The sequence below is a fragment of the Elephantulus edwardii genome, unplaced genomic scaffold (assembly GCF_000299155.1).
Source record: "Elephantulus edwardii isolate Elephantulus edwardi_28Jun2011 unplaced genomic scaffold, EleEdw1.0 scaffold00080, whole genome shotgun sequence".
Lineage (NCBI taxonomy): Eukaryota > Metazoa > Chordata > Mammalia > Macroscelidea > Macroscelididae > Elephantulus > Elephantulus edwardii.
The window spans coordinates 1,912,651-1,924,594 of NW_006399830.1; the positions used below are offsets into that span (position 1 = coordinate 1,912,651).

The following is an 11,944-nucleotide window of genomic DNA, read 5'->3' on the forward strand; positions in this document are numbered from 1 at the left end:
CGCTGCCTGCTCAGATGGTGGGGGGGCGCTGTCCAGTTAGATGGTGGGGGCGCTGTCCACTCAGCTGGTGAGCGAGCATGCCCCTGGGCACTCTTACAGCCTGACCTGGATTACCTGGCCAATCAAGAGGAAGAAGGCAGTCCCAGGATGTGGCCTTTTTCAGTGGGTGGCCAGGAGAAAGGAGGGGAGAGGGAAGGTGACCGGAGAGGCAGAGATGGCCACTGCAAGGGTGGAGAAGGAGACGGCCCACTTGGCCACCTGTGAGACACAGTCTCTGCTCCCGGAGGCTGTCTGCAGATTCCGGCGTGCACCAGAACCCGGCCTGCTGTAAGTGGGGCCATGATACTTGGCCTGGGACTTGGCTCCTATCTGAAACACCAGGAAGAAAACAGCACCTGCAGCCTCACAGGCTGGAGGTTCGAGACTGTCCAGAGGAACCTCAGAAGACGGGCCTGGAGAGCTACTGAAATGACAGCACTGGAAGCAGTTCTTCAAGACACACGTGGCGTCCTGAGTCAGAAACATCTGTTCAGAAGCCTGCTTTGGAGGGAGATGTCGGGAAAAGCAGACATGGGGTCCTGGCTGAGTTAATGGCTGTCACAGAATGATGAGCCAGGTGACAGAGGTGGGTGGCCAGGAGCAGCTCCGAGGAGTGCAGGACCCCAGGTTTGGACTTTTGCACTAGGAGCCACTGATGATGTCATGTTGCACTGGGTGGGCACCTGGCAGACAGGCCGTGGGGACAGATCGGTAGCTCCACCTCTTTGGAGTGGGCACAGTTAGGGATCTCTCCAGGTAGCTGTCTTTCCAGTATGGGACGGCACAGTGTGGGAGCATGTCCGGGGCGGCATCTGTTACGAAACACCTCGGCAGGCATTCTGTCCCATCCGGGCCTTTGGTTTTGGCTTCAAAGCCCTCAGTGCAGCCTGAGAGGCTTCCTTCAGCACCACTGCTTCCTGCTCGTGTGCTGCTTCCTGAAGGGGTTAAATGTGGGCCTGTTCTGTCCATCGCCTGTGGGTCCTTCATCGGTCAGCACTCTGTGCCCTGGCCTGTGCCCCGGCGCTCAGCCACTCTGTGTGACCGCGGAGCTCTGTGCAGCCCTGCACCAACCCCACAGCCTCTGCTCATGCCCATTGCTGCACTCACCTCAGTCCACCTCGTTGAGCTCCAGAGAGCTGTGCTGGAGCCAAACCACAGTTTAGTCAGCCGGTCCACAGACATGTGAAAATGGAAAAGGAATGAAAAAGCCTGAGGAAGGAAGGTCTGCCTCATAGTGTCGGTGAAGCACACAGTACACTCGGGCGGCCGAAGGGCCCGGCCTCTGTGTTGGAGGAAGAGCAGCCTGAGTGCTCCTTAGAGGCAAGGATGTGAAACTTTAGCTGACGTAGTTTGCACATGTGATCAGGAGGGGCAAGTCCTGGGAGAAGGACGTCCTGCTTGGAAGAGTAGTGGTCAGTGGAGAAGAGCGATACCCTCGCCCAGGCGCATCTGGACGAGGACGAGGAGCTGTCAGTGTTGCGGTTCACGGCGTGACTGACTTGCTCTTTAGTTCCTGCAGCTTGAGAAACTGTGGGCTCTTCCCCTCGGTTTTCTACTCCAGGCTTGGAGTGTTTCGTGGTGGCACTTGCCTTGGTCAGCCCGGGAGCCTCTGAAGGTTGCCTGTCTCTTGCTTTGTCACTTCTGTTTGATCTGGCTTCTCCACGTTAGAGCAGGCGTCATGGCTCCTCTAAGGTCCATTTGGTTCTGTTCGTTGCTGTGTTTTAATGACTTTGCTTTCTTCACATGTGATGTCATCTGACAGCTCATGAGGCCTTGGTCATTATTTGGTGCAGTTCAGCTGCACCGAGTCTCTTTTTAGATGGTCTCTTTCAGGTGGGGCATACTCAAGGTCGGGGCCACTGGTGGCACAGTGCACAGAGCGATGCACTGCCAGCCTGAGGGCGGAGCCTCTCAGGAGCTTCGAATCCCCGGGAGTGCTGAGGGAGAAGCGAGCCTGCCTCCTGCCCCGTGATTCCCAGCCGCTGAGACTGCTGGAGAGATCTGGGAGCGCCTTCCAACTCCGTGGAAATGAGTTGACTTTCATACTCAAGGAATGTTTTGACGCTCAGAGACTTGTTTTACGTTTCTTCAGCGTCAAGTTGAAACTGCACATGGGCAGCTCTGCCCGGGCCGTCTTCCGACTGACGATAATGAGCATCTTTAGTGTCTGTCTGCAGATGTGGCCAGGGACACATGTGTGGTTGCCATTCATGTTGGAAAGTGCGGTCTCCAGGGTTGGTTGTTCAACTCTCCGTCATGCCATTTTCGGTTGCCTTTCTGTCACCAAGGCCATATTTTTCAACTACCAATAGTCTTTTTTTCTGGCTTTTGCAGTGCAATCACCAGTAATTATCAACACATCTCAAATGCATGTCTGAGCAATTGCAAACTGCAGAAATTGGGGAGCAGAAACTCCTCAATTTCTTAATCTTTGGCTCTAGTAGTTGGTTTGCAAATTTGAAGGATAGATCAGGGGTCTCCCTCACATGCATATAGATGGTGTGTGACAATGACAGGTCATGTCTCAGGAGAGATCCGAGGGACACTACAGCCTCTTCCTGGCAGAGTAGATCCTTCTGATGGGAGAAGACTAGCCATCTTTCTCCCTCAGGTGGCTTTGAACCGCCGACCTTTCAGTTAGTAGCCCAGTACATTAAGCACGGTGCCGCCAGGACTGGCACGATGGGAGTGCGTGTTCTGGTGCGTGCGTGTAGACGGCCTGCCATCCACAGCGCTGTGCTTTAGGACGGGCCTTAAGACACTCTTTCTGAAGAGGAAGGTGACTCCATGCCTCGTCATTTGTCCTTCCAGTGCAAGGCCATTTGCTTGTGTCCTTCCGTCCAGAGGTCCACGTGTGTGGACGAGCTTGCCTGGTTGAAAGCCGGTGTTTGAGAGGACTGGCCTTGGAGAGTCTTGCCGTGTGGTCATGAGTGTCCCTTCTGTCGCCTCGCCTTCCACCTGCTGAACCTGCAGGTATGTGGGTGGGGGCTCACGGTGTGTGACTCTGGGGCGGGGTACACCCATCAGTGGTCTTCCACCCCTGGGCCCCCCACCCTCTCTATGGCATCTCTTGAAGGTGGAGATGGATAGACGCTGTAGAGAGGGTGGGCAGTGGCAGGGATGACCAGGTGGTCTTGGTGTGCTCATCCCAACCAGGGTGCCCAGGCCGGGTCTCGCTGCTGCTGCTGAGGTCCACCTGCACAGGTGCACCACCCAGGCTCTGTCTTCAAGGAGCACCTGAAGGAAGGTTCCAGAAGACGTGGTGGCTGTACCTGGGTGGCTCATGGGCAGCGCCTCGCAGCAGGAGTGGTCATGCTGCAGTGTAGGCCGGCCCAGGAGTTCAGCTTCGGCCCCCGCGCTCTCAAAGATGCACTGGTGTCCACTGACACGGCCCTGCGCCAGCTCTATGCCACAGCCCTCTCGCCCACTGAGCGGCTCTTCCTAGCCGAGGCCTATGACCCCCAGGCTGCCCTCTTCTGTCCACTGCGCATCCATGCAGCCTCCGACTGGCTCCTGAGCCGCCCTGAGCCCCCCGAGGACTTCCAGACCTTCTACCAGGCCTTGCAGCACCAGAGGCCCAGCCAGGGCAGGAAGCATATCTACCTACAGCCCATAGGTACCAGATGGGCGGTCCCGTAGGCACCAGGTGGGCGGGACCATGGGTACAGGTGGGCAGGGCCATATACACCAGGTGGGCTGGACCTTAGGCACCAGGTGGGCGGGACTTTGGGTACGGGTGAGGGGGGGGGGGGGGTCATCAGCTTACTAGGTGGGCAGGACCATTTTGCCAGGTGCATACGGCTGTTGCCAGATGGACAGGAAGATGGGACTTGTAGGTATCAGGTGGGCAGGGCCATGGGGGCTTGTCAGGTGGGTGGTCTTACCAATACCAGCCCTCACCCCACCCCACCCCATGTCCTCTGCTCTGCCTGGGTTGGTTTTGGTCAGCAGTGACACCCAGTAGGCTGCCTCCAGTCAACTGTGCCACCCCCTCTGGCCCCTGTGTGCCCAAGGAAGCTCCTTGGGGTGCATCTGGTTAAGTGCTAGACTACTGACTGAAAGGCTGGCAGTTCGAATACTCCTAGAGGCACCTCAGATTAAAGGCTTGGCAATCTACCTCTGAAAAGTGGGTCCGTGAACCCCAAGGAGCCAGCTCTAGGGAGCCAGCTGGACAGGCAGCATCGGGGTCTGGCTCGGCTCCCACCCCCACAGCAGAGAGGCAAGGGCCACAGTACAGCCGGTCACACCAAGTGGACATGAAAGTTAGGTTTACACGATGCCCAGTCTGCGGGGCGCTCGGGAGGTGTGGTCTGCAGGAGCCGTGCTGTTAGCCCCAAGGCCACACCTCTCTGGGGGTTCAGAGCGTCTGAGCGACTCCAAGGGAGAAAGATGGGCGGCTCCCTCCCTGCAGGTTACCTCTGAAAACCTGCCTGAGGGTCAGCTGTGAGTCAGAGCTGATAGCAGTGAGCTGAGCTCAGCTGAGCAGTAACGTGATGAAAACGGGGAGAGTTGAGAGAAAGAGCTAAATGTGACAGAGACACCCCGTGAGCACGTGCTGCTGGGAGCGCCGCTCCTTACCCCGCGCCAGGCAAGGGGGCCACAGCCCTTCAGTTTGTGAAAAACAAACCAAGCAACTGGGAATATCTTCAAAATGCAGGCAACAGAATTTTTCCGGGTGCTGTTCTCAGCTGGCTCATGCTAGCTGGCCCCCTGGACGAGGGTCCTGGGCAGTTGGTGGGCCCCCAGGCAGACAGGGAGGACGCCCCAGGACAACCTGCTGCTCTGCCCACAGATCTGAGTGAGGACCTGGTGGGATGGCCCCTGCTGGACAGGATGCGGAGCTATGCTGAGGCCTTCTTTCTGGGCCTGAGGGTCAAGTGCCTCCCGCCTCTGACCGCTGTGTCTGTCCACTGCTCCTCGCGGCCCAGGCGGGACTTGGACCAGCTCCAGTTCTACACAGGTGGGTGAGCCCAGGTCCCTCAGGTACCACCAGGCAGGGTGGTCCCAGGGCTTAGAAGAACTGAGCGCTGGCTGAGGTCTCCCGAGGAGTGAACCCAGGGAGACGTGTGGGTTTCCATGTAAACAGCTGTCCTGTGCTGTTGAGGGCCTGGCCGGGTCCACACCTGCAGGCGGAGCGGTGGGTGGACAGCCCCACAGGACCTGCTGGATCACTAGGAGCCAGACGAGCTGTCTGTGGGCTTCCTGTCAGCAGGAGAGCGGCATGAATTCCCTACGCGCCGTCAGGGAGAGCAGCCACATCGAGTGTTCAGGGTAGACGCTGTCGTCGTCAGGTACCGACCTGGTGCACACAGGTGGAAACCCCACTGATCCTGCACCGTGCGGGTGTCTGCCGAGCGGGCGTCTGCCGTGCCCTGGCCCCTTGGTGCAGTCAGGTTGCCCACCTTGTTGAGAGGCTTCTTTCTCGCTGGCCCAGTCTTTCCAAGCATCGGATTAGACAGGGGCCATGCATTTGAACTCTTCTCACCGAGCAGGGACTGGCACAGGCCGTGAGGATGGGCTCACACGCGGCAGTGACCGTGGATGGCTCAGGGCCGGTGTGTTTACAGGATCAAAGTGGGCGGCGCTGACTCAATGGCATCAAGCAGTAGGCGCTTGGCCGGGCCGGGGGCTCTGTCCAGTGGTGGCACGCTCTCTGGTCAGGGCTGGTCACTGAGACTGGCTTTCATCCAGAGTGTAACCCAGACTTGCCAGGGCTCCTGTTCTCCGAGGGTCCAGATGGCAGTGTGATCCTCCGGCCACTCGGCCTCAAATGCAGGCCTGGGACTCCTGCCTCTCAGGACTAAGCCTCCAGCCAGTCACATGAAGTGTCATCCCCGATGATTGTCTCTGGGAGACAAGGACACCCAGCCTCTGTCCCACCCACGCCTGCTGTCCCTTGGAGTTCTCCCAACACCGAGTTGCCTTAAAGTGTTACATGTCTGCTTTGTTGTTGTTGTGCCATCAGATTTTTTTTTTCTATAATTATATTTTATTAATTTTCATAAACATTTACAGAGATTTTGGGCTTCCACTCATTCATTGTTGCACTATTCTCTCTACCCTCCTCCCAGTTTGTTCTTGTCCAAATGCCACAGTGCTTGTCAAAGCCAGTCCTGATTAATCTTCTTTGTCAGTGTGTCCTTTGCCATTCCCTATCACTCCTCCCTGAGAGAGACTTCACCCTGAGTCATAAGGAAAAGGGGACGGCGTATTCTCTTAGCTACTTCCTGCTGAAAAGGGACGCTGTGGGTTTCAGGGTGAAGATCTTCTCTTACTACTCTAAAGGGCCCCTTTGGCAGTAGGAAACACATAGACTATTATGGAGATTGATTTTGGAATTTAGATGCACTCTTATTGATTGTGCTTGGCCGTACATGTTCATATCCTTGAAGATGTATCATGGGGGTGTGCAACCTAGAAGACACAAATTTGACTAACAAGTTATAAGTACATGAGTCCAGAAATTATGGAAAAGTAAAAGAAAAGATTCTTTCATTGTTTTACAAACCCTCCCCCAGGTCCCCTCCACCATGTAGCCCTCGCTCTAGTCTCCTGTGATGACAGAAATACCCAGTTATATCTCTCTTTTAAACGGTTCTCTCCCTCCTCTGTTTCAGTGCAGTATACATTATTGAACCCATCTTACTCAGTCTCTCCCCAACCCCAAGGACAGTCCCATTCTACAACAGTGGCATCATGTAATATTTGTCCTTTTGTGACTGGGATATTTCACTCAGCATAATGTTCTCCAGAGTCAACCATTTTGAATAATATTGCATGAGTTCCTTGTTTTTTAATGCAGCATAGTATTCCATTGTGCGAATATACCACAGCTTCTAGCCATTCGTTTGTTGTTGTTGTGCCATCAGATTGACAACTCACAGCATCTTATGAACAATGCCCTGAACCTCGCCTGTCCTGAGCCGGCCTCACCATCTCAGACACACAGACCGCAGTTCCACAATCGCTGTCAATCCATTTTACACGTGGTTGAAACCGCTGATAGGAGAGGGAGCTGGCTCAGGAAAGGTCAGATGGCAGCTAGAACCCAGAGGTCGTGCTGAGTCAAAGCAGTTCATCACCATCACCGTATCATCACCGCCACTGTCACCTCCTCCCACTCCTCCTCACCACCGTCACCATCAACATCACTTCTGCCGTCATCACCGCCACCATCATCATCCCCTTTTCCTCTTCCTCCTCATCACCACAGATACCACCGTCACACTCGTCACCATCACTGTTACTACCGTCAACATCATTGCTGCCATCACCACCACCACCATCACCAAAACCACCACAACCAACCACCTCCACCACCACTACCACCTCCATCACAGCCACCACCACCATCACCACCACCATCATCACCAAAATCACCACAACCAACCAACCACCACCACCACCACATCACCAAAATCACCACAACCAACCACCTCCACCACCACTACCACCTCCATCACAGCCACCACCACCACCACCACCACCATCATCACCAAAATCAACACAACCAACTACCACCACCCCACCTCCATCATTACCACCATCACTACCTCCACCATCACCACCTCCACCAGCACCACCATTCTTGATAAAGAATATTGATCACACTTTGGACTGCCAAAAGAACCAGCAAATCTGTCTTCAGAGAAGTGCAGAGCCCACACTCATCACGGTGGTGGAGCAACCTGCACCAGTGGGCTTTGTGGCTTAGTGCCTTCCCCCGTGTCTAGCCACCTGTGATGGCACATTGAAGCCTGATGGGTCACCTCCCAGGTTTCCACCAAGGGACAAACACGAGAGTATGGCAGCCATCCCCTCCAGCATCTCACTTGTGGCCACCCACAACTACTACCGATCCTGGGATCCACTTCCAGTATCAGCTCCTATGGAGGTACTGAGCACGGGGGAAGCCCTTCCCCATCACCCTGGGCTCCACAAGGCTGGCCCAGCCCACTGCTGGCCCAGATTCTTTTCCAAGAAGACCAGCGTCTCATTCATGGCCACCGTGTTGGAGTCCCCTGAGCACTCAGGACCCCCACTCCCCGGGCCTCTGGTGTGTGGTGGCCTCGGAGCTGGCACAGGACACCATGAGGGAGCAGCCTGGCAGCACCCAGGTGGCACTGGCCCCGGGCTTCTCTTGAATGGGCACCATCACCACCACCAACACTTTCCTGAGGACCTTCTGTCGGCTCCTGCCTGCCCCACCCTATAGATGAGGCAGGTGTGCTAAATGGAGAAGTGGGTGGTTCTTTCTATATCAAAAAAGTAAAACACCAAAAAGTTGAGAGAACCTCATTCTTTACTGTCTAGTCACGTGAACTTTCCTGCTATCCTAGATGTCTTATCACCCCAAGTGAAAATAACGTTGAAGCCACAAAAACAAAACAAAACAAAACAGCCAGAATGCAGGAGTGGTGGGGTGCTGGGCTGCGGGAGTGATGGGGTACATGAGTGGTGGGGTGCTGGGATGCAGGAGTGGTGGGGTGCAGGAGTGGCAGCGAGCCGGGGTGCGGGAGTGCTCCTCGACGGGAGAATAGAGACTCCGGCCCATGTCCTTTGGCTGTGGCGGGTCCAGCCCCTGGAGGGACTTTACGCTTGTTGAAGTAGAGCGTTGGTGGAGAAGACAGTGCTGTGAGTCCAGCTCTGAACCAGGGTCACTGTCCCTGGCTCAGCCCTAACTTTGGGAGGACTGATCTTGGCAGAGGATGGGGCACTGCAGGTGGGCTTGCCCAGAGCGTGGGGAGGGCAGTCAGGTGGTCACGGGTGGCTGCCCCAATCTCCCTGATCTGTGTCTACAGATGACCTCCTGTCCTTCCTGAAGTGTCACAAGCCGGACGACGCGCTCTGTGTGCTGGGCCTCACGCTGTCCGACCTGTACCCCCAAGACAGCTGGAGCTTTACCTTCAGCAAGTCCCTCCCCGGGCATGGTGAGCAGCTCGTGGTGTGGGGACCCCCCTCCCTGGCCATCCTCACTCCTGATGAACCTGTGGAGCAGCCACCAGGCTGTGGGCCCACATTCCAGCTCCTGGGCAGTGGCCACGCCAGGGCCATGCGGCGTGTTTGCTGGGTGGAGAGGAGGGGCCAGCCCTGCCCACAGCCACCTGTCCATCTCTCCCCAGACGTGGGTGTCTGCAGCTTTGCCCGGTTCTCTGGGGAGTTCCTGCTGCCAAAGCCCGGTGGCTCTGACCCTGACCCTGTGGAGGTGACAGCGGATGACCCTGAGGCCCCTGTACTAGAGAGGAGCTGGGCGCAGGGCTTCAGCCTCCTGGGTGTGATCCAGTGCTGTAAGGTGAGCATATTGGGCAATACCAGGGGGGGTCAGAGGGTGAGTGCCACTGAGCAGACAGACCTGGAGAGGCTGGGGGACAGAGACGGGCCCGGGGTCTGCTGAGCAGACAGACCTGGAGAGGCTGGGGGACAGGAGTCGGGGAGACAGGCCTGGAGTCTGCTGAGCTCTGGGGAGTTGGTGAGGATGTGGCATGGGCGAGAGGAAGGAGCTGGCCCCAGGTCCGGCCCTGCACCAGGCTGGTTCTGGCCTTGAACCACTGTCCTGCTCCTCAAGGAGTCATCCTCATGCCAGGAGTGGGGAAACTGAGGCTCAGATCCTTTGCCCAAGGCAGAGGAGCAGGTGAGTGGCAGAGCAGGGTGTATGACCCCAAAGCTCCTACTTCTGCAGCATCCCGGAGCTGACCACATGGACCACCTGTCTGCCGGGTGTGGCCAGTCGTGTGAAGGACATTGTCATTGGTGCCAGGAGCAGCCTGGTGTGGCTCTGTGCTCATTTCCTGTCACCTGGACCCTTGGTCTGGCCAGCTCATGCCCTGGGCTGTGAGTGTCCCAGGGGTGGTTGCATGGTCTGGACTCAAGGTTTCTGGACAGGGGTTGGTCGTCTCTTCCCCAGGTCATGTGTCATGAGCTGTGCCACCTGCTGGGCCTGGGGAGCTGCCGTTGGCTGGGCTGTGTTATGCAGGGTGCCCTCAGCGTGGACGAGGCCGTGCGGCGGCCCCCCGACCTCTGCCCCATCTGCCTACGAAAGCTGCAGTACCTCCTGGGCTTCCGCCTCCTCGACAGGTACAAGGTGAGTCGTCAGGTGAAGGGTACTTGCTTTGTTCTGGCTGCAGAAATGGTGGGCAGGGCCTCGGTCAGTCATGTCCACTGTGATCAGCGAAGCGGAGGGAAGCCGGCTCCCCTGGTTTATAAGCTGTCAAGTCCTAGAGGACAGAGCCCCTGTAGTTAGGACAGGAGTGGGGGGGGGGTCTTCACTCTGGGACCAGCACCGGTCCTGGTGGAGCCGAAGAGCCCACTTCTGGCCTGTGTTTACGGGCTTCCAGGTGGAGCCGGAACAGACGTCGTGAGTACAGAGATATTTCTGTAAGGACATGGCTCCTGTAATTGTGGGTGGCTGGTGTACCTCAAATCTGTAATCGGGTGGCAGGTTTCAGGTTAAGTCTCAGGAATCAGAGGTCAGGACTGAGAGGAGTGGAGGATGGAGGGTGAGGGTGAGGGCTTGGCCAGAACAACAGCTCACATCAGATCACTAGTGGAAGGCGATTTCATGCTGCTGCGTTACAGAGACGCTCATGTCCAAGGTCGGCTAAACCTCTGAGAACTCTAGTTCAGCCACACTGATGCACACTGTGAACCCTCAGAGGGTCCCATCTGTCCTTAGCCCAGAGGAAATGGAGCAGGGAAGCAGGTGTGGGGCAGTGAGGGGAGTGGTGAGTCCCAAATAGGATCCCTGAGTCCCCATGGACTTTGGCTGAGCTGTTCCAGGCCCAGTGTCTGTTTCCTGTTAGTCCACCTGTGTGGTACTTAGCTCATTGGTGGTTGAATGGATGCATAACCTGCTTGGACCTGTGAACATGACAGGTAACCAGGAAGGGAAAGGTAGGGTCCCTCCAACCCCAGGCTTCTTGCTCCCACGAAGCCCACCAGGCTGTGTTCTGGGAGCTGCAGGGGTCATACTGGGCACTTGGTCAGCACTGGGGCGAAATGGGCCCTCTCCATACCCTAAATGGAAAACCAGTCTTCTCTGTAAACTTTCACGTAGATCACAATTAAAAGCTTTTTAAAAAAGTACAGCCTTGGCGAAACCCTGTGGGGTGTCCCTGTGCCCGGCGGGGTGACCCTGTGCCCGGCAGGGTGTCCCTGTGCCCTGCGGGGCAGCTCTGTGCTGCTGGAAGCCCTATGCGGGGTGTCCCTATGTGGGTGTCCCTGTGCCCGGCGGGGTGTCCCTGTGCCCTGTGGGGCAGCTCTGTGCTGCTGGAAGCCCTATGCGGGGTGCCCTTATGTGGGGTGTCCCTATGTGGGGTGACCCTGTGCTGTCCTCCAGGGTTGCTGTGAGTTGGAACCACAGGGCACTGGGTTTGCTTTCAGCTGGTGCCACGCGCGGACATCAGCCCAAGCACAGAACTTGTACTGGCTGCGCGTCTTGTGTTGCAGAGGCAGCCACTTTGTTCACCAGCACCCCAGCTACCCCCGTCCCTCATGGCGTCTCTCACAGATCCCAGCAGTCTCAGGACAGGCTGGACAAACAGGCAGGCCTGTTCCTTCGCTGCTGTCCCGCACCCTGGAGCAGAGCAGCGTAGCAGTGCTGCCCTCTCCTGCCTTCCTGGGGAATTGCCTGGCCAGGGCCCGTGGCAGCTGCCCTCCGTCACCTTGCTCCATTGTGGGAAAGAAGCTGGGAGGCTGGTTAACAAACTGGAAGCTTTACCCTGAGTCCAGGGTTCAAGGACAAGGGTTATTTGTTTTGTTCTTTAAACTCTCCTTTGGAAGAATACAATTGAGTTAGGAGACCTTTCACTTGATTGGAAGGCTTTGCTTTTAAAGTTTTTAATAGGCTTTCTGTTTAGAGCAAGAAGCCCTGGTGTGCTGAGTGATAGACTGGGAACAAAAATGTACT

General features: G+C 56.5%; 1 protein-coding gene across 1 annotated transcript in view; it reads left to right on the forward strand.

Annotated features, from left to right (window-relative positions):
• The first annotated feature begins 3,351 nt into the window (after positions 1-3,351).
• The window catches only part of AMZ1 (archaelysin family metallopeptidase 1), a 9,427-nt gene continuing 834 nt past the window's right edge, over positions 3,352-11,944 (forward strand). The window contains exons 1-5 of the mRNA XM_006889741.1: positions 3,352-3,655; positions 4,832-4,999; positions 8,841-8,969; positions 9,162-9,331; positions 9,944-10,120. Of these exons, the coding sequence (XP_006889803.1) occupies positions 3,352-3,655; positions 4,832-4,999; positions 8,841-8,969; positions 9,162-9,331; positions 9,944-10,120 (948 nt within the window). The remainder of the gene's footprint in view (positions 3,656-4,831; positions 5,000-8,840; positions 8,970-9,161; positions 9,332-9,943; positions 10,121-11,944) is intronic.